The sequence below is a fragment of the Phacochoerus africanus genome, chromosome 4, assembly GCF_016906955.1.
Source record: "Phacochoerus africanus isolate WHEZ1 chromosome 4, ROS_Pafr_v1, whole genome shotgun sequence".
In the NCBI taxonomy this organism is placed as follows: Eukaryota; Metazoa; Chordata; class Mammalia; order Artiodactyla; family Suidae; genus Phacochoerus; species Phacochoerus africanus.
The window spans coordinates 48,527,284-48,550,157 of NC_062547.1; the positions used below are offsets into that span (position 1 = coordinate 48,527,284).

General features: G+C 42.1%; 1 protein-coding gene across 2 annotated transcripts in view; it reads right to left on the reverse strand.

The window, feature by feature from the left end:
• Positions 1-22,874, reverse strand: part of MICAL2 (microtubule associated monooxygenase, calponin and LIM domain containing 2) — a 255,526-nt gene that overhangs the window by 43,671 nt on the left and 188,981 nt on the right. For both annotated transcript variants that reach the window (XM_047776272.1, XM_047776271.1), the window contains 3 exons: positions 19,195-19,346; positions 16,349-17,699; positions 1,268-1,383 (listed from right to left, as the gene is read on the reverse strand). In XM_047776272.1, the coding sequence (XP_047632228.1) occupies positions 1,268-1,383; positions 16,349-17,699; positions 19,195-19,346 (1,619 nt within the window). The remainder of the gene's footprint in view (positions 1-1,267; positions 1,384-16,348; positions 17,700-19,194; positions 19,347-22,874) is intronic.

A 22,874-nucleotide genomic window follows, 5' to 3' on the forward strand; every position in this document is an offset into this window, starting at 1 on the left:
TTTCCATGGGTTTTGATCACGATGTTCTTTTTATCCCCATGAGTGTCAGGATGGTGGATGCTGGGGCCTCTGCCTCATTTGAATTACAGAATTAACTCAAGGTCATTCAAGGGGATGAGAAGGTCGGTAAGGAAACCCCAGAACTCAACACGACACGTAGAATTCATTTGTGTTGAAGGCTGACTAATCAGAGATGCCCAGAGTTAGAAATTAGAAATCTCTATGTATTCTCTCATTCTCTCATTCTCTCTCTCTCTCTCTCTCTCTCTCACACACACACACACACACACACACACACAGACACACACAGACACCATGTCCTAGATCCCTCCTGACTTGCTCCAAGCTGGGCCATGGGGAGCTGGAACCCCTGTGTGGCTTGAGATGACGCCAAAGCTCCTAGCACCAGATATGGAAAAGTTGAGTTTAAGTAAATAAATTTGGTTCTCTCTCTTTCTCCTCAGATCCTCTCTGCTCCAAAAAATAAACACTGCCAGAGCGGTGAACTACTTCTCTGTCTGCCCAGGGAAGCATATGAGGTCCAGCCATTCAGCCCTTCCAGTCCCAGTGGATAAAGAAAACAATGGTGAGATTTGGTCGTGGGATGCGGGTCTCCATGGATGTGACAAACAGACACATTTAAAGACACAGAACGACATTTGTGTTTTTTAATCCCTGGGCATGCGAGTTGTTTAAAGTGTTCTCCAGAAATTAACGTTCATTAAGCAAAGAGACGAAGTGCCATGCCCCCTCGGGCACCCAGCTAGTCAGTGGGGATTGTCGGAGTACGCAGCCTCGATGCAACTGCATGGTTCATTTCGTATTTCTGATTAGAATAAACATAACATTTTCCATGCAATCTGCTTCTAGTGCTTCTTAAATGAAGCTGTGCTTCCCCCAGGGAAATATGCATCTGCTTGTTGTAATTTTTTCGATGGTTTGCTTGTTGGATCACATATTAAACCCACTTTAAGAGCTGCAGTCACCAAATGGTTTCAAGTAAATATGTCTGATTTTTCCCCCCTTCCCTATGTGATGTCTCTGAGAAAGATAAGCTTTGAAAAGCTTAAAAAAAAAAAAGAGAGAGAGATATGAAAAAGATAATTCTTAGGGTGTCCCAGGTAAAAAGAGTGGTTGCTGTCAGATGTAATGAAACGTGATCCTCCTAATGAAACCGCTGCAGCTGGAGCCCACATTGGGTCTGAAATCTGGAGGGTAAACAGCCCCCGCAAGCCAAGGGCCCATTTGGTTTGCCAAGTGTTGTTACCTTTGACTGCACGGAAGGCTGGGGATCAAATTCTTCATCTGTAGAAGAGGTGGTGGTAGACGAGGTGGAAGAGAGAGCCCCTGTCACCTGGGCTCTGATGGGGATATGGTTGGGACCTGAAATGGGAACAGAAGAATACATTAAACTCCTAGCTTCTTCTCCTGCTCCAAGACCCAGAGCTGCCCTCTCCCTCCTCCCTGCAAACCCCAGTCTCTTCCTCTCTGCCCTCCCCTCCCTGCACCTGCCGTGTATATGAGGCGGCACTACCTAAGGGCAACTGAAAATTTGGTCCTCCGCGTTAATTACATTTCTGGGTCCCTGCCAAGAGCTTCGCAGCTCTCTTTTCATGTGAAAAAAAAAAAAGGTATTATGCAGAAATCAATTAATTCCTTAAACACCCTTTATATGATGCGTTGCTTAGAATGCATTCAAAGATGAAATCTATTATTAAAATGCATGTCTGAAGTTAGCTGAGTTACCTAAATGCTTGTGTAAGGTTCGTTCTGCAGAGTAATTGAATGCAAAAAAGTCGGAGCCAGCTCTTAAACAAATCGCCCTTCTGCGGCTCACAGCATCTGGCACCCATTTTTACTACATGACATCTGCTCAGTGTAAAAGGGCTGGCGTCAGAATGTCTGGTCATAGGAAAAAAAAAAATCCCAAATGTAATCAGAAGCAAAAGGACTCTAAGCCTAAGGTTTTATCACATAGTCTCATGCAACATAAATATTTCATTAATTATGGCTAAACAAATGCCACTTTTATTTTCCCAACTTGCAGATATTATCACATCATCGAAGTGATGATTCAAATGCCAGGAAAGGCGGTTTCAGATAGGGAGGGCTCAACAATTCAGGGCCCATGGGAGAGCTGAAGTCGAGGGGAGATGCCAGCCCTGAACAAGAGGTAGACGGTCAGAGGCAGCAGAGTGCCTGAGTTCACTAGCATCTCTTTGTGAGCTGGCTGGGGACCACATGTGATAAAGTCTTCCAGGTGCCACAGGAGACTTTTATCCTTCTCAGCAAGAACATCTGTCCCTACGCATCAACCTGATGCAGAGTTAATGATTAATGTCTAGATTAACCCGCCCTGAACACTGAACATCAGAACCAGCTAGGACTCTGGGATAGGAAATTTACTAACCTTTCCTCTGCCGTGGCAGCATCTATCTAATGCGAAATATGTGTTGGGTGGAGAGGGAGGAGGAGAAGCAATTCTAGGCTGACTAACATTCTCTCCAGCCTGCCTTTTCTTCCCCATAATTTTCAACTATTCACCCCAGTGGGAGAGGCCAAGTTTTAAAAAATCAGGGTAATTTTAACCTCCAGGAGCACATTTACATATGCTGTTATTCAAGGCAAAATAATGCAAAACATCTATATAATAACACAGCCTCTCTGGGGAGGGAGTTAACTGTTTTCCACTTTAATTTGCCAGATGGGAAAGCTCAGGTGAAGAGAGAGTCAGGGACCAGCACAATAACGGAAGGAGGCATTGTTTGTGGGGAGCTGAGATTGTTTGCCAGTTCCAACCACTAAATTACCACTGAGTGCTTTAGTCACTGATAATTCACTGAGGGTGGGAGCTGGAGGAACCAACTTTAACTCCTGAGTTTCTGGGGACCACGATTTCTAAATTGCATGATGGCTGCAGAAGAGTAAAGATACTCAATGTAAAGAGCCTAACACAGTGCTTGGTTCATTGCAGGTGCTTAAATAAATGTTGCCGTCATCATTAGCTGCCTCTCCCAGATGATGAAGTAGCGGCCATCACTTCATCATCATCATCATCAATGATGCCAATTAACGATACTGCAATATTAGTAAACCACCTAATTAACCTTCATTTTATGGAGGAAATATAAGAACCTAAATTTGAAACGTTTCCTAATCCTCAAAAATACATTCACTATTTCCATTTGAAGTTTATTTTGAAATTGAGGAGAAAATAAACTTCTGGCAAAGTTACAGAGAGTTAAGTAGTTACTCCTGAATCTCTTCCCCTTTATTCTCTTCCATCATAGAACCAATTGTTCTAGTTTACTTTTCATTTGCAAGCTTAAACAACTTGGCAGCGTTGTTCGAGTCTGGTCATAATGGAGTGACTGATTCTGGAATTGCTCTCCCACCACAAAGCACTAGAAGTCAGGACAAAATATATGAAGCAGCTGTTTCCAGACACTGGACAAGAGGCAGTGCAGAACCATGATAAAGGCGGGAACAGAGGCAAATGATCTAAGCCCTGCAATCACAACAGCTTTCTGCCTACAGGTACTTTCCAGATCATAGTGCAGGTAGGAAAAACCTTGACAGAGCATGGCAGACTTGCTGAGTTGCGAAGCCAGAGATCGACGTTTGAGCAGGCCAGTGAGGCAGGTGGAATATGTGGGGAACAGTACTTGCAAAGAAGGAGCAATGCAGAAAAAGGACTTCAAAAATAAGCATAGAAGTCTCCAGGAGTCTATTGCTTAATGGTAAACTATAGAGAGAAACTGCAGGAGGTTGGGCAGATAATTGCTGGAAAGTCATAGGGTAAATAATCTCGAAAGCTGTTACAAGACCGGGAAATGTTGAAGTTTTACCCAACTAGGGTTGAGCAATCACTGAAGACATTAGAGACCACAGAAGAGTCATGCTTTAGTAATAGGGATAAATTAGCTCAAGAGTAAAGATTATTACAGACTCACCTGAATAAGCTTAAAAACATGCCTTGAAAGAAACAAACTGATCTGCAGGTTATTTTACTGTTTGCCAAACATTCTTTAATGCCTATTTAACATTCTTTAAAATGAATAAACCAAATTTAGACACTCTAAAATGTAAGAGTTACAAAATCTGGGAGCCAGTAAACAATGACTAGATATGCAAAAAAAGCAGTCTGCTAATCAAGAGAAAAATCAATCAATAAAAGCAGGCTCAGAAATGATGAAACTAGCAAAGATTTAAAAAGAGCTGTTCTAAATGTATTCAAGGATTTAAAAAGAAAACATGAACAGAATGAGAACAGAAACAAAAAATATTTTTAAAAGAACCAAATGGAACCTATAAAGATGAAAATTACACAATCTGAAATGAAAATTTCATTGGATCAGCTTAACAGTAGAATAAATACTGCCGAGGAAAACTTTGAGTAAAATTAAACAATGGCAATAACATTAAAAACTAGCCAAAATGAAGCACAGAGAAAAAGAGACTGAGAAAATGAATAGAACCTCAGTGACTCATGGGACAATATCAAGTGGTCTAAAATACAAGTGACAGTGGTGCCAGGAGATAGAGGGAGACAGGAATAGAAAACATGCTTGATGGAGGATAATGTGAGAAAAAGAATACACACACACACACACACACACACACAAACATGGTACATATATATATATGACTAGGTCACTTTGCTGTACAGAAGAAATTGATAGAACATTGTAAATCAACTACAATAGAAAAAATAAAAATCTTATAAAAAAAGAAAATATAGTTGACATAATATTGCTGAAAATCATGCAAATTTAATGAAAAGTATAAACCCAATGTTTCAAGAAGTTCATAAAACCACAATCAGGGTAAACACAAAGACAATCATAACAAAGCTCATGATAATTAAATTGCCCCAAACCAGAGATACAGGCAAAAATCTTAAAAGCAGACAGAGAAAAAATGATAATTTTGTACAGAGAAACAAAGATAAGAATATCCATAAACATCTCATCATAACCTATATAAGCCAAGAGACAACAGAGAACATCATTAAAATGCCAAAAGAACAAAAAAAAATTGTCAATTTATGATTCTATGTTCGATGACACAACTCATTCAAAATTAAACAAAAATAAAGCTTGTTGGAGTTTTTTTTAGGGAAAAAAAGCTAGGATAATGTGTTGTTAGCAGACATACATATTAAAAATCTTAAAAGAAGTTATGTAGCAGAAGGAATATACTGGATGGAATGAAGAGCTTCAGAAATAGCAAAAACAACATAATTTTTCTTTGTGGTTGTTAACTTCTTTAAAAGATAATTGACTATTTAACGTAAGGCAGTGTGAAATTATAAGAAATATATCTACAGATACACCTCAACTTACAATGGAGTTACATCTTGATAAACCTATCCTAAGTTGAAAATATTTTAGGCCAAAACTGCATTTAATACACCAAACTTACTAAATGTCATAGCTTAACCTGGTCTACCTCAAATGTGCTTAGAACACTTACATTAGCCCACAGTTGGGAAAAATCATCTAACACAAAGCCTATTTTATATTTTATAGTAAAGTGTAAAATATCTCATGTAGTTTATTGAATACCATACTGAAAGTGAAAAACGGAATGGCTTGTCTGGGTACAGAATGGTTCTAAGTGTATCGGTAATTTACCCTCCTGATCTCATGGCCAACTGGGAGCTGCAGCTTGCTAGAGACTATGGTACCACATATCACTAGCCTGGGAAAAAAATCAAAATTCAAAATTTAAAATATGGTTTCAATGGGATGCATGTTGTTTTTGCACCGTCATAACGTCAAAAATTGTAAATTGAAACACTGTAAGTCAAGGACCATTGGTATTGGTCTCTGCCCCAGTTTCCACTAATATTTGGTTTTTAACCCCAATTCCTGTCACAGAGCTCCTAAAACACTTGGAATTTCCTGGGCGATAGGAATATCTTTGGTTCTAATGATGTGACTCTTGGTGGGCTTGTGGATGGGGGTGGTCACTTGAAAGACCAAGCCATGATTAGAAGCTTAGAACTTCAGCCCTAATCACCCCCAACCTTTAAAGAGAGGAGAGTGGCTGGAAAAATGAGTTAATCATCATGCCTATGTGATGCCTATGTGATAAAGCCTCCAAAAAAAAAAAAAAATCCCTGAAGTACAGGGTTCAAAGAGCCCCAGATTGGTGAACACATCCATGTGCTGGGAGGGTGTTGCACCCCAACTCCATAGAGACAGAAGCGCCTGTGCCTGGGACCTTTCCAGACGTTGCCCTATGTGTTTCTTCATCAGACTGTTAATCCATATCCTATTTAAGATTCTTCAGAATAAACCAATAAGTATAAGTAAGTGTTTCCCTGAGTTGAATGTCAGTCTAGCAAATTACTAAACCCAAGGAAGGAACTGCGGGAACACTTACTTATAACCAATTGGTTAGAAGTACAGGTGACAATATTGGGGATAAGAGGTCCTAAAGAGTATTAAAGGAAACTATTATACAAACTGCTTTATGACAATAAATTAGAAAATTTAGACACAGTTGACAAATTTATTGAAAAACACAACTTACCAAAACTAACACAGGAAGAACTAGAAAAATCTGAACAGTTATGTATCTATTAAAAAAACTGAATCCACAATTAACAACTATCCTACAATTCTAGGCTAAATGACTTTATTTGTGCCTAAATGTTTGAAAAAGAAACAACATCAATGTTTTTTTAAAAAGGTATTCCAGAGAATAAAAAAAGATGGAACACTTCCCAACTTATATGCGAGGCTAGTAAAAATTTGATACCAAAACCTGACAAGGATATTGCAAGAATGGAAAATTTCAGGCCAAGTACTCTCATAGGTGTAAAACTACTAAAAACAATTATAGTATTACATAAAAGGATAATATATTATTACCAAGTTGGGTTTCCTCCAGGAACACAATAATAGTTCAACATTTTCAAATCTCTATAAAAATTCAATCAGTATAATTCAACACATTATTGATTGAAGAAAAAATTTAATCATATTAAATTTGTCATTATTTATAATAAAAACTCATAGTAAGATAGGAATAAAAGGGAACTTCTTTAATAAAGAGTACTTATATTTCTCTTAGACACATAGATCAGTGGAACAGACATGATAGCAACGGATTAATGACAAAGGCGCAAAGAACACAGAATGGAGAAATGATGGGCTTCAATAAATAGTGCAGGAAACTAGACAGCCACATGCAAAAGGATCATACTGGACCACTACTTCACACCATATACAAAAATTAATTCAAAACGGATTAAAGAATTGAATGTAAGACCTAAAACCATAAAACTTCTAGAAGAAAAGACAGGCAGTACACTCTTTGATACTGGTCTTAGCAATATTTTTCTAGACATGTCTCCTCAGGCAAGGGAGACAAAAGCAAAGAAAAATAAATGGGATTATATTGAAGTAAAACCTTCTGCGCAGCATGGAAAACCAGCAACAAAACAAAAAGACAACCTACTGAATGGAAGAAGATATTTGCAAATCATATATCCAATAAGGGCTTAAAATCCAGAATACATAAAGAACTCATGCAAGAGAAGATGAATAGACAGACACTTTTCCAAAGAAGCCATACAGTTGGCCAAAAGGCAAAGATGTTCAACACCACAAATTACTAGAGAAATGCCAATGAAAACCAAAATGGGGAGTTCCCGTCGTGGCGCAGTGGTTAGCAAATCCAACTAGGAACCATGAGGTTGCGGGTTCGATCCCTGGCCTTGCTCAGTGGGTTAAGGATCCGGCGTTGCCGTGAGCTGTGTTGTAGGTTGCAGACACGGCTCGGATCCCGTGCTGCTGTGGCTCTGGCATAGGCTGGCAGCTGTAGCTCCAATTAGACCCCTAGCCTGGGAACCTCCATATGCCGCGGGAGCGGCCCAAGAAATAGCAAAAAGATAAAAAAAAAAAAAAAGAAAACCAAAATGGGATATTATTTTACACTCATTAGAATGGCTATTATCAAAAAGGCAGGAAACAACAAGTATTGGTGAGGCTGTGGAGGAAAGGGAACCCTCCTACAGTGCTGGTGGGAATGTAAACTGGTGTAGCCACTATGAAAAATAATATGGAGATTCCCCCCAAAATTAAGACTAGAACTACCACATGATCCAGCTATTCCACTTTTGGCTATTTATCCAAAGAACACAAAAACACCAATTTCAAAAGATATATGCACCCCTACGTTCATCCTAGCATTATTTACAACAGTGAAGATATGTAAACAACCTAAATGCCCATCAATGGATGAATGGATAACGAAGTTGTGAGATATATATATAGGATAGACTATAACTCAGCCATGTAAAAGAATCTAATCTTACAATTTGTGACAACATGGATGGACCTTGAGGGTACCATGCTGAGTTAAGTAAGTGAGAGAGAGAAAGACAAATACTATATGATTTCACTCATATGTGGAATATAAAAGTAAATAAACCAAACCAAACCAAAACAAACATAGACACAGAAAACAGAGGGGAAGGGGAAAGTGGGAGGGCAAAATGAGTAAAGAGGCTCAACTGCATGGTCATAAATAGAAACTAAATCTTTGGTGGTGAACACAATGTAATGTACACAGAAGTCAAAATATATTATCATACTCATAGAGCTATATAAAGTTATATACCAATAAAAAAGAGAACCTACAAAATAATCCACAGCAAATAGCATATTCAGTGGTGAAATATAAGCCCTCTGATACTAGGTTAAAAAGACAATGATGTACACTCTTACCACTTCTATTTAGTATTGTATAGGCAGTCCCAGGCAGTACAATGCAGCAAGAAAATTAAATAAAAGGTATATACGAACTGGAAAGAAAGTTGTCAAATTGTCTTTATTTGCAGACAACATGATTATCTATGTATAAAATCTTACAAAAAAGCTACTAGAAAAGTAAGTGAGCTTTGCAAGGACAATGTAAAAAGTCAATTGTGTTTCTATATATTAACAAGGAGCAACCAAAAATCAAAATCAAGAAAACCATTCCACTTATAATAGCAACAACATCAAAATATGAAATTCTTAGGGGATACATTTAACAGAATATGTGCAAGAACTACACACTGAAAACTAAGAAAATCTAAATATATTGAGATATTCCATCTTTATAAATCAAAAGACTCAGTAGGTATCAATTTTTCCCTAATTATTTATAGAGTAAAAACAATTCCAATAAAATTTCCAGCAGGCTTATTTGGTAGAATTTGACCAAAAATTTTATGGAGACACAAAAGACCTGGAATAATTTCAAAATAATTTTAAGAAAAAAATTCAAGGACTCCCACTACCTGTTTGTAAGACTTACTCTAAAACTATGGTAATCAAGAGAGCATGCTATTGATGAAAGGATAAACATACAGATCAATGGAACAGATCAGAGAGTACAGAAAATGAACCTAGACATATATAGTCAATTGATTATCTACAAAGATGTCACAGTAACACAATGGGGGAAGAAGAGTCTTTTTGACAAGTGGTGCTGTAACAACTGAATGTCTATGGGCAAAAACCATTGACTTTTATTTACTCTAAAAAATTGATTAGAATTAGATTGACTTAAGCCCCAAAGCCAAAAATTATAAAACACTGGGAGAAAACATAGGAGAAAGTTTTAGTGACTTTGGGTTTTAAAAGATTTTTTAAATATAACTCAAATTATTAAAAAAATTAATAAATTTGACTTCATCAAATTAAAACTTTTGTTCTTTGGATGATGATGAAAATGAAAAGACAATTCATTAGCTGGGAGAAAGTATTTGCAACCACGTATCTGATAAAGGACTATATCCAGAATTTTTAAACTCTGACTAAATAGAGGACTATAGTGTGTTCTTAGATCAGAAGACTCAATAGTCTAAGCTATCAAATGTATAAATTAATCAATTTAAAGCTGTATCATTTATAACTGCACACAAAAAATTGAATACCAGGAAATATATGTAATGAAAATTGTGCAAGCTTACCACAACTACAAAACACTGACAGAAATCACAGAAGTCCTCAGGGATGTATCATGTCCATGGATTTGAAAACCTAATATTTCAAAGCTATTACTTTTCTTTACATTTAATCTATAGAATCAAAGTAATACCAGGCATATGCCCAGAGAATATTTTTGTGGAAATTGTTGAATTGATTCTATGAGTCATATGGAAACGCAAAAGGCCAGGAACATACAAACTAATATTGGACAGCGAAGTTAAATGTATTTTAGATTATGAAGATTAATTATAAAACTACATATGAAGGAACTCTCACCGTGGTACAGTAGGTTAGGATTCTGACTGCAGCAGCTCAGATCACTGTGGGGGCATGAGTTTGATACCTGGCCCAGTGGTGCAGCGGGTTTAAAGGATCTGGAATAGGTCACAGCTGTGGCTCTGATTCAATGCCTGGCCTGGAGAACTTCCACAGCATGGAAGTGTGCAGCCTCAAGTTAAATGTAAAGCAAGCAGTGTGTATGTGTGTGTGTGCATGTGTTTGGTGGGCGGGGCAAGGGCTGGGAAATAAAAGGAAATGAATGGGCCTAATCTGATAGGATAGGTAAAATCTTTACATTCTTAGGATACGGATTTAAGAACACCTGAGAAACACGAAGCTTTTCTATGTGATGGGCCCAGGCACTATTTCAAGAGCTGGTCAGCCTTAACCTAACTCCATTCTCTGCATTCTCATTCTGTTCCAACCCAAGGGATTCACACCATTTCCTAATGAATATAAATGAATGCAGCTCTCTATGATAAATAAATCAGGAAAACACATTTGCCCCAACTTCCAATCGGCACATATAGAAGTCATATAAATGTGACATAAGTGAACTAAAGGCTAATCTTACCTATGAATTTGATGGCAAAATCTTAAAATAAAATATTAACAAACAAAACAAAATAATATATTAAACAATAAGACCAATATTTATTCCTGAAATAAATTATATTAAATAACATTAAATAATTTATTTCAGGAAAACAAGGATGGTTTAATATCGGTGAATCTATTATATAATTCATAACATTAATTAAGCTATGGAGAAAATATCATATAATCATCTCAAAAGGTGCTGAAACGACATTTCATAAATTCAACATCCGTTCATGAATAAAAGTACTTTTTTTAATGGCCACACCCATGGCATATGGACGTTCCCAGGCTAGGGAGTAAATCTGAGCCACAGCTGTGATCTTCACTGTGGCTGCACCAACACTAGCTCCTTTAACCCACTGGGCCCGGCTGGGTATCAAACCCGTGCCTCCATAGTGACCCAAGCTGCTGCAGTTGGATTCTTAACCCACTGCACCACAGTGGAAACTCTAAAAATACTTTTAACAAAATAGGGCTAGATGGCTATTTTCTTAAAATGAGTAAATACATTTGGGTCAACCCAGAAGCCAGCACCATGCTTAAATGGGAAAAGATTTTCATTAAAGTTTGGAATATATTAAAGGAACGCTTACTTCTACTTTAATACTCTTCTAGACATTTTGGAAACCAAAGAAACTAGGAAACAAAATAATTTAGAGGTACGCAACTTAAAAACAAAAGGTAAAATTATGATTATTTGTAGACGTTATGATTATATATTTGGGGAAGACCCAAGAGAAGCCATTGAAAAGCTTTTACAAACAAAGAGAATTCAGTAAAAATGGATAGGTGCAAAATTCCTATTCAGAAATCAATATATTTCATATACACAAACAGTAGTAGGAAGATAAAGTGGAAAGATCTTATTTACAATAACAACAAACCCAAAAATATCTAGCAATAAACTTAGCAATAAGTATGCAAGGTCTACATGATGTAAAGTTTAGAATATTCCAGAGGGTTACCAAAAAAATATGAGCAAACAGAAAAGCAGTCCATATCATAAGGTTGTAAACTCTTGCAAAGTTAGTTTGTAAATTTAATCCCATAAATGTACTCACCACTTCTGGTACATAGACAAGCTAGTGCTAAATCCACATAGAATATCAAATAAGTAAGAAGATCCAGGAAAGTTTTGATAGAGAAGATCAATAATGAAATACCCTTTCTACCGGGTGGTAAAATATAGAAATTTAAAAATACATAAATAGGAGTTCCCATCATGGCTCAGTAGTTAACAAATCTGACTAGGAACCATAAGGTTGCGGGTTCGATCCCTGGCCTTGCTCAGTGGGTTAAGGACCTGCCGTTGCCGTGAGCTGTGGTGTAGGTTGCAGATGTGCCTTGGATCTGGCGTTACTGTGGCTGTGGTGTAGGCTGGTGGCTACAGTTCCAATTAGGCCCCTAGCCTGGGACCCTCCATATGCTGTGGGTGCAGCCTAGAAAAGGCAAAAAGACAAAAAATAAATAAATAATAAAAATAAATAAATAAAATACATAAATATATAAATGAAAATAATTAAAACAGTGTGGTACTGATATATAGTAGACAATTCAATAGAATATAATAGTGGAAGTCAGTTCAAGTATAGGAATTTGATGTATGAAAAGACGTCATCTCATATAAAAGAGGAAAAGATAAGTTATTCACTAAATTATTTTAGGATAACCAAGGAGACATCTATAAAAAAGAAGATCAAATCCATAGCTCACATTTTATGCTAGGATAACATATCTTGATGTAAATATACAAATGTAAAAAAAAATAAAAAATAAATAAATTTTAAAAAACAAGACTAAAAGAAACTGGAAGAAAATTTTCTTATGAACTCAAAAAAGTTCTTTTTGAATCATTATATAAAGCCCAGAAACCATCTAATGGAAAATTGCTACAACTACTATATAAAATAAAAATTTTATATGATAATAATCACCATAAACAAAATCAAGCACAAACAAGAAGCTGGAAAAGTATTTGAAATTTATATCACAAGAAAAAAGCTAAGTTTCCTTTCTAAGAGAGTCCCTGCATATCCTCAACAATCCAATAGAAAACTCGATAAAGACAGAAGCATCAGTTCACAGAAAAGGAACGAGAAATGACTTTTTAATACATGAAAAAATGTTCAATTGCCTATCAGGTTGGCAAAGATAAAAAAAATCTGGGTAACCCACTGGTTTGTGCAAGTGTAGAAAGAATACTCTCATACTTTGCTTGCTGGGATTGTGAATGGAGAACGATATGGCAATATCTATCCAAATTCACAATTCACCTGTCCTTTGACCCAGCATTTCCACTTCTAGGAATTTATCCTACAGGTAAATTCACAGGTGTGCCAAATGGCCCAAGTTCTTCATTATTATGGCACTGTTTGAAATAGCAAAAGATCTAAAATATGTACATTTTCCACCATAGGGAAACTTTCTTCCTCTGACTGGCTTCAAAAATAATGGTACATGTACACAATGGAATATCATGTAGCTATGAAACGAAGGAGAAAGTACTCTATGTACTAATATGGAATGATCTACAAAATACAAGAAAAGTATGTACAGTATGCTAGCATGTTATATGTGCAAAAAAAGACAGAATATTATATGTAAATTTGCTCATTTATTCTTATACTCTGCACGGAAGAATGCCCAAGAACCTGATAATGTATCTGTCATCAGGGGTAGGACCTAGATGGCTCTGGGACAGGGAAGGGAGATAGAACTATTCATTTTGTGACTTTTGTACCCTTTTATTTTGAGCCATGAAAATGTATTATCTATCAAAAAATGCATAACATGTTAGAGTTTATGATGTAATAAAAAGAATGTAGCTATACTCTAGCCTGCCCATGCTTATCCTGAATTAGCTGGGGGAAAAAAAAAAAAAAGTCTCTTTAAATCTATATAGCTTTTCTTAAAAAAAAAAAAAAAATCCTGCCATATCCCTGTATATATTTTTTTCTTTCTTTTTCTTCTTTTTTTTAAGGGCTGCACCTGCAGCAGCCTAGGGATTGAATCAGAGCTACAGCTGCTGGCCTACACCACAGTCACAGCAACACAGCATCCAAGCCGCATCTGTGACCTACATCACAGCTCATGGCAACATCGGATCCTTAATCCACTGAGCGAGGCCAGGGATCGAACCCGCAACCTTATGGTTCCTAGTCAGATTTGTTTCCACTGCGCCACGACAGGAACTCCCTATTATTGTTTTCCTAAGTAGCAACAGAGTCAGAAATTTTTTTCTCTTTATTTTTTCTTTATTCTATGTATTATTCTTTTTTATGTATAGATATAGCTTATCTTTTTTAGTTGAATACATAGCTTTTTGACTAAAGAACAAAAAGAGAGAAATAATTTTTTTCTGTGAAAATTGAAGTTCCCAAATAAAGGTCAAATTTTTTAAATGTTTTAAAAATAAGAAAAACAACAGTACAGATGATAGAATCCATTTGTTTAAAGCAAATCAAACAAATATCAGCATCAAAAAAGAAATCATGTGTGTACACTATTTCTAAGGATAGGTACCCACATTTCAGCAAGGAGAGGAGCAGAATGAGAGGTTTCATGCTACTTTAAAAAAAATATTTTCCTATTGTTGAATTATTCTGATTCATTAATATATTAATTGATTTTATAATTTCAAAAATTATCATCAGATCTAAATATAAAGAAGCCTAAGGGGTAATCCCCATTGTGGCTCAGTGGGAATGAACCCAACTAGTATCCATGAGGATGCAGGTCCAATCCCTGGCCTCCCTCAGTGGGTTAAGGATCCTGTGTTGCTCAATGGAATACTACTCAGCCATAAAAAAGAATGACATAATGCCATTTGCAGCAACATGGATGGAGCTAGAGAATCTCATACTGAGTGAAATGAGCCAGAAAGACAAAGACAAATACCATATGATATCACTTATAACTGGAATCTAATATCCAGCACAAATGAACATCTCCTCAGAAAAGAAAATCATGGACTTGGAGAAGAGACTTGTGGCTGCCTGATGGGAGGGGGAGGGAGTGGGAGGGATCGGGAGCTTGGGCTTATCAGACATAACTTAGAATAGATTTATAAGGAGATCCTGCTGAATAGCATTGAGAACTTTGTCTAGATACTCATGTTGCAACAGAAGAAAGGGTGGGGGAAAAATGTAATTGTAATGTATACATGTAAGGATAACCTGATCCCCTTGCTGTACAGTGGGAAAATAAAAAAAAAAATTAAAAAAAAAAAAAAAAAAAGGATCCTGTGTTGCTGTGGCTGTGGTGTAGGCCAGCAGCTATGGCTCTGATTCAGCCCCTGCCTGGGAACTTCGATATGCTGTGGGTGGCGGCCTTAAAAAAAAAAAAAAAAAAAAGCCTAAGGTCCCCCACTGGTAGCCACATATATATAAATGTGTTTAAGCTAATAATAAAAATTATAAGTTTAAAAGAGACGCCATTTTTTTTATTAGTAAAATAGCAACATTTAAAAAAAATATGATACTCGGTGCAGGTGACAGTGTGGTTGAAAAGGTATTCTCATCATTAGTGGTGAAATATAAACTGGTAGCTTTTCCTAGTTTTAACTGAAATTTATAACATGCAGTGTAAGAAATAACATGGCTCCTATGTAGTCTTTACCCATAATTTCTCTCCTAAAAAACAATTTGTCAAAGTCAGTTAAGTATCTTAAAAAAATTCACATTTTTCAACCAATAATCCCATTTCTTGGAATGTATCCTAAAAAATATAATTCAGGAGTTCCCGTCGTGGCACAGTGGTTAACGAATCCGACTAGGAACCATGAGGTTGCGGGTTCGATCCCTGGCCTTGCTCAGTGGGTTAGGGATCCAGCATTGCCGTGAGCTATGGTGTAGGTTGCAGACGCGGCTCGGATCCCGCGTTGCTGTGGCTCAGGCGTAGGCCAGTGGCTACAGCTCCAAGTGGACCCCTAGCCTGGGAACCTCCATATGCCACAGAAGCAGCCCAAGAAATTGCAAAAAATAATAATAATAATAATAATTCAAAGGAAAGAAAAAGCTATATGCATAAAACTGTTCATTTAATACCATATATGAAATATAAATATATTCATATATATACTGTATATATTTATAAGTTAAACAGTAAAAATATAGCTCACTGAGTAATAACATATCCACTAGTTTGAATATTCTATAGCCATTAAATCACATTTACATAGACTGTACGGTAATTAACACATGATTTAAAGAGATAAAGTTTTATGTATAACAGTGAAAAATATTCATATGGACAATGGGAAAATTGTGGAATAGGCTTGATTCTTTGTCTTTTTCAAAACTTTCTATAATAATTTCAAATTTAATTTTTTCAGATTTTTCAAATTCAAGTTTTCCTGCTTTTGTCAGGATTTCATTTGAGAAGCAAAACAAGGTGAAAGATGCCCACTTATTAATCCAATAAGGATAACTAATTGCCCAACCTGGACAGTAGACTTTTGTTCAGAAAGAGCCACTTACCTGCATCTTTCTCCGGAGGAGGAGGAGGGGCGGGCTGCCCCAGGCAGGTGCTACTGACAGGCTGCACCAGCTTCTCTGGGGGCTGGGCACTGTCCATGGGCAGCACTTTCCCCTTGGGGATGCTGAAAAGGTCTTGGAGGTCCTTTCTTGGTCTAGACTCTTGGAAGAAACTCTCCAAAGACTTGTCTCTGAGTCTGAGGGAGGAAAAGAGCGAGGTCTTTTTCTTAGGAACCCTGGACGGATCCGGGAACGTCTCTTGCAAACTCACTTTCTCCAGGAGTGTGGGGACATCGTCCATCTTGCTGCAGGGTGGGGACACAGGCACTGGACACATCTTGGATGGCCGGTTGGTGAAACTGTGGGTGCGGAGGAGAGGATCAGGAAGGCTCGGATCCGAGGACTGGGGAGCCTTGGTCGTGGAGGTGCCCAGGGAGAAGAAGGCTGAGGCTCTGCTCGCCATGTCTCTCTTGGGGGACTGCTGGTCCCCGTCTTTACTGGAGCTGTTTTTCCGAAGGCTGAACGAGCGAGTGCGGGCGTGGGGTGGGCTGGTGGGCAGAGTCTTTGGCTCTGGCTTAGCCCAGGCCCTCTTCCCACCGTCGGAGCTGGTGAGGAGTGGCTCCAGGGACCTGCGGATGGCATTGGCTATGAGCCGCAGTGGGGACTTGGGCGGGGCCGTGCTCCGCTCCCCTGGAGCCCGTTCAGCTGGGGTCCCCGTCTTCTCCTGAGCCTCTCTCTGGGCCGGTGGGGTCTCTCTCACCACCCGAGGAAGCAGAAAGGGGTGGACTGGTTTCAGCACATGGTCTCCTCTGCCACTTTCGGTGCTCTTCTGGGAGAGCTGCGTCCTGGCTTCGGGGCGCAAGCCCTCAGGGTTGGAGTCACTCCAATCCAGCAACCTGGTCTTCTGCTCCGGAGTGAGGACCAGCTTCTTTAAGCCCAACTTCTTCCCCTCTGCCAGCGCGGACTCCCGCTCCTCTCCCCTCTTGGGTCCGGTACTTCGTTCTCCTGGTTCCTCTCCAGTCCCAGGAGACAGCCCTTGGTCTGGTAAGCACCTGTCCTTCCCTCCAAAGGGGTGTGGGCCTCTGTGGATGCTTCTGGTATCCCCAGGAGGGGCCTCAGATTCCTGACACCCATCAGAAGCCATCTCTGCAGGTCTGGGCGGCCTGGGGCTTGCGAGGCCATCTCCACCAGGACTCACCAGGCAGTATTCTGCCCGCTCCAGCACTTGGCCATGAGGCAGATGCAGGGAGAGTTCCATGGGTGGTCCTTGGCCTCTGGCTCGTCTCAGAAAGATGGGGGTGGAAGGACTGAAATGACCTCTGGAGACCTGCGAGTTCGGGGTGTAAACTGTCACCTGGAGGGACAGGCAGAAAGTAGCAGTGATTTAGAAATCCCTAGCATTGGAGTTCCCCGTCGTGGTGCAGTGGAAATGAATCCGACTAGGAACCATGAGGTTGCAAGTTTGATCCCTGGCCTTGCTCATTGGGTTAAGGATGCGGCATTGCCATGAGCTGTGGTGTAGGTTGCAGAAACGGCACAGATCTGGCATTGCTGTGGTGGCAGAGGCCAGCAGGATAGCTCCAATTCAACTCCTAGACTGGGAACTTTCATATGCCATGGATGTGGCCCTAAAAAGACAAAAGACAAAAAAAAAATCCCTAGCATTAATTTATCCAAGGAAGGCACATCTCTGTCCTCTCCCTTCCTGTTTCCAGATCTCAGATACCCAAAGTCAAAAAGAATCCTGCCGAGGATAATTTTAGAGGGTCACTCTTCACTCTAAGTGGCTGCCTTGGGACCTGCTGGAATTTGAGAACCGATCAAAGGCTTTCCTGGGTCTTAAATTATTAGGTGGGTAGGAAGCCAAAGGGAAGGCAAAGTCATTGACAAGCTACTGAGCCAGTGAAGGCAAGGCTGGCCTGGCCCCTGGGGGTGGCCAGGCACATGGAGAAGATCCCCTATGGCTGGCTCAGCCATGGTTCTTATTAATGGGCACATCTCTTCCAACAACCGAGAAACCAAGGCTTCTTCCTTGAAGACCATTAAGGTAAGGAGAAACAAATACTCTTCAGGCTTCAAGCTTCAAGCTTCAAGGCTTCAAGCTTCAAGCTTCAAGCTGTGGTGGCAGAAGAGCCTTTAGGATCTTCCAGTGACCCTTTGAAACCTGACTCATGCCTCTCCCATTGAGAAAGCAGCCATTTCTAGCATGCAGGAGTTTGGGCCTTGGCAATGGAAGAGCCTGGCAGATTCTAGAGGGAGCGGTTGTGCTCTTCCAAGACCTCTGATCATGGGACATGGGTTTCACAAGAGCATGTGCTCTTCTGTCTTGGGTTTTCTACTTCCCAGAGCCTGGAACAGGGCCTGGCAGGCCACAGGGGCTGATAACTCATACTGAAGGGAAGAGCCTAATCCTACCTCTCTCAGGATGCCATTCTCTGTTCAAGGGGAGAGGCTGCTTCTAAGGTTCTCAGCTGCTACCCAAGACACCCTCAGTTCTTTGCTGGTCATCCTCCAGCTGCCAGGGCCTCAACACCCTCTGGGAGGTCCTCAGGGCAGAGCATCAGTCCTAGCAACTCCGCATCCCACAGTCCAGCCCAGATTCCATGCCCCATAAAATCTACTGAGTGAGGGAGTGGCTGTGCCCTCGGGTGGCTGAAGAGGAGGAGGGCACACTGTCATGAAAGGGACAGGGGAAGAAGGCCTGGGGTGGACTCTCGACAGAGCATCTCTGGCCCTGGCTTTGCACTTGGGGTGACCTAAGGATGCCAGGAATCCAGAGCTCAGTGTGGACATGGGGGGACAGGCAGCTCACCTTCCTCACACCGGAGCAGGGCTCTGAGGGCACTTACCTGGGGCGGGGAGGAGCCATCCAGAGCATTCCTTGAGACATCGGCTGAAGAAGAAGATGGCAGGGAAGGTGAAGGAGAAGATGAGGAAGGAGAAAGAGAAGACGCTTCCTTTGGAGGCGACATAATTCTTTCGTTGTTCGCTGGTGTCAAGCCTACGGAGGAAAGACCATGCTTTCCATTACAGACTTGTGGTTTCCTTATCTTAACCATGAGAAGAGGAGGTTTGCAGTGAAGCTTCTCTATAAACAGGGTCAGAGGCAGGAAGATGCTGGAGGCGGGAATCAGAGGCCCTGGGGCCCACTGCTTGGGACTTGGAAGAACAGGCATAGGAGTGGCAGGATCCTGTGGGGGAAGAAGATCCCAGAACAAAAACACCAAGAACCACTGTATCTCCCATGTAGGTGAGAATGTTCCCAAGAGACGGAACAGGGTGTTTCTCGGAATGGAATCTACCTCTAACGTTTGCCCTAAAGCCACTGCGGTGGGTGCTGGGGCTGTGTGACATCAAGACACCATCTGAGGCCTCTTCCCATGGATGCTGGACCCCTGGCTGTGGGCACGGACAGGACAGGTGGCCACTGCTAAGGACATGGGCTCTTCCTTCTCACATGTGAGCCAGGGGGCTCTCGGGCGAGCTGGGTAGTTGGAGATTGTACACGAACACAAGGGAGGGAGGTTCTTATGGGCATCAAGTCATTTGAGGCATATGGAGTGGGGTCCATGCCAAGGTCCTGCTGGTTAGGAAGCAAACGAGGTGCCGTGTGTGTGCTGAGATTGACATGAGAAAGGAGGGAGTTCCCATCGTGGCACAGTGGTTAACGAATCCAACTAGGAACCATGAGGTTGCGGGTTCGGTCCCTGCCCTTGCTCAGTGGGTTGATGATCCGGCGTTGCCGTGAGCTGTGGTGTAGGTTGCAGACGCAGCTCGGATCCTGCGTTGCTGTGGCTCTGGCGTAAGCCGGTGGCTGCAGCTCCGATTAGACCCCTAGCCTGGGAACCTCCACATGCCGCAGAAGCGGCCCAGGGAAATAGCAAAAAGCCAAAAATAAAAAACCCAAAAAACATGAGAAAGGAGCGTGACCGGGGCTGAGGATGAGCCTCATTCTGAACCGTGGGAGCTGAAATCCATTAGAGTTACTGCAGAATTCTGATCAGTATAAGATTGCCTATAAGATCAGTCTCATTCCCTTTCTCTCGTGAGCGCACGAGCACACGTGTGCACACCCAGATACACACACACACACACACACACACGTGCAAACAGTAACCCGGTGACCTTAAACCTAAACTCTTGAGCATCTTGTTTCCCTATTGGACCATTTCAACAACTGGTTCTCAGAGGGACTCAGAAAATGCCATGTTCACTTTCAGATGTGCCCACTCGGTGTCTGACCCTTCAGCCCAGCCAGCTCACCTGTGAGCCCTTCTGGCACATAAAGGCTGTTCCCCAGGGACCCTCCCCCTGCTTCAAGGGCCACTGCCTCTAACTACCCACTCCTGTTGGACTCCCCACTTCTGTCTGTTCAGCTGATCCCTTTCTGGTTCCCTCTGAGGGGCCCAGCCTGCAGACTTCAGCTGGCTTCTTTTGTTTGTTTGTTTGTCTTTTGCCTTTTCAGGGCTGAACCCATGCCACACGGATGCTCCCAGGCTAGGGGTCTTGTTGGAGCTGTTGCTGCCGGCCTATGCCACAGCCACAGCAACACCAGATCTGAGCCAGGTCTGCTACCTATACCACAGCTCACGGCAGCGCTGGATCCTTAACCCACTGAGTGAGGCCAGGGGTCAAACCCGCAACATCATGGTTCCTAGTTGGATTCGTTTCCTCTGTGCCACAACAGGAATGCCTCAGCTGGCTTCTTAACATTAGCCCCTGGCCTGTTTCTCCAAAGCTTTGGCTGACATGCTCTTCTTCTGGGACGCAGTGAGGCCAAACTCAAGCCTCACCCCCAGAAGAGTTCCTTCCAACCCGTTGGCACAGGGGAGCTACTGGGGTGGGGGGTGGGGGGAGGGTTGCCTGCAGGCCCGCTTTCCTCATACAAATGCATGTCAGAGCGTGCACCCATCCTGGGCTCTGAAAAACTGGCCACACACACAGTCAGAAAGCTGCCCAAGAGAGATGCTCCAGGATGCTTGTGGGGGGGTGGGAGGGGGAGACAGGTAACTCAGGGAAACAGATCTGAGGGAGGCAGGAAGGGGCTGCTGGGGACAAAGGCCCCTGACTGCCAAGAGCTGAAACGGGGCAGACGACTGGCCTGGCTGGCCTGCCTGTCACCCGAACTCCCTGTCTCAGCCCACAATCAGATGCTTCGAGCCTAAAAAGGCAAGAGTTGTGAGTCAGTCATTGCCTTGCTTCCTGTCCTCGGTTTGCTGAATTCCTGCCAAATTCCTTCTCCTCCTCTTCCTCACCCCCTCGTTCTCCCCTCTGCCACCTCCCGAATCAAACTTCTGACCTTGTGCCAAAGGCCCCTCAGCTCCACAGACTGCCCCCCCCACCCCCGTTCCTCCAGGAGCAATCTAGGAACCTTCCCACAAGGAGCCCAGACACCTTGGGAACCAAGTCGACAGGAAAGCCTTGGGGTTCTCAAGGTCATGACCTAGGAGCTGCCCCCTCTCTTCTTTGCCTAAGCTCCACCCCTACCCAGTGAGTGGGTCTCTCTCCACACGTGATCCTCACACACTGTCTTCAGGATAGAACTTGGGGCAGGGTTGAGGTGCTGCAGGAAACAAAATGCCTGCCATTCGAGCCACTGCCTGGGATGTGGGGAGGGTCTGGGACAGGAAGATGAGGCCAGAGCCCAGCTGAGAGGTGGTGGGAAGATCCCACCCACCGAGGCCTTTGGGGTCCCTCAGAGGATGGTATAGGGGAGCCTCGAACCCCACCTCCTCCACACCCACCCAGTGGCCTGACACTGAGCAAGTCACAGGCCCCTTGCTTCCACATCTGAAAAAATAGGGAGCCTCGTGCTGTTTTGTGGGGTGGCTGAGGAAATAAAGTGGGATAAAAAGAGGTGCCCAGTGCCAAGCACAAGGTCAATGTCACATGCTAGCTCAATATTAACTCCACCTGGTCCCCTTTCTTCCATGCACACACATGGGTCCAATAAAGGCATTGCTGAACCACTGACCTGTTCCAGGGGGGCTGCACACACCCCCACCAGGACTTGTCTAATTCAGGGTCCTGAGGCTTCTTTCTCACTCACCAACTCAAGTGCTTTTGGCCAGCTCTTCCTTGTTTCCCTTGAAACCTCAGCATGGTCCAGCCAGGGCGGCCCTATCCTCTGCAGGGGACTCAGTCGTGGGTGCCACTGGCCCTTCCAGGCCCCTCGTGCAAAGGGGGTTGATGAGGAGACCAGAGCCCCACCACCCCTGTCTGCTGCCTCTTCTCTGGGCCCTCTGGCAGTGGAGACCTTTCCCCTTGCCCCTGGAGGTCATTCTGGTGAGCATGGTCAGCTGGTGAGAGTGCTAAGGGCAGGCATGCAACCCCTTCCGTCCTCCTACCTGGGGCTGGGGCCAGAGCTGGGCTGAACCAGGCAGCGAAGGGATAGTACCCCAAGTTCTGCTCCTTCCTCCTTGCCTACTGGGCTTCCTTTTGGGCAAAATGAAGATGACCTAAAAGATGGGTCTGGAGATTTTCACAAAGACTCGGATTCCAGGGTGCAGCTTCCCAGAATGTGGCGTTT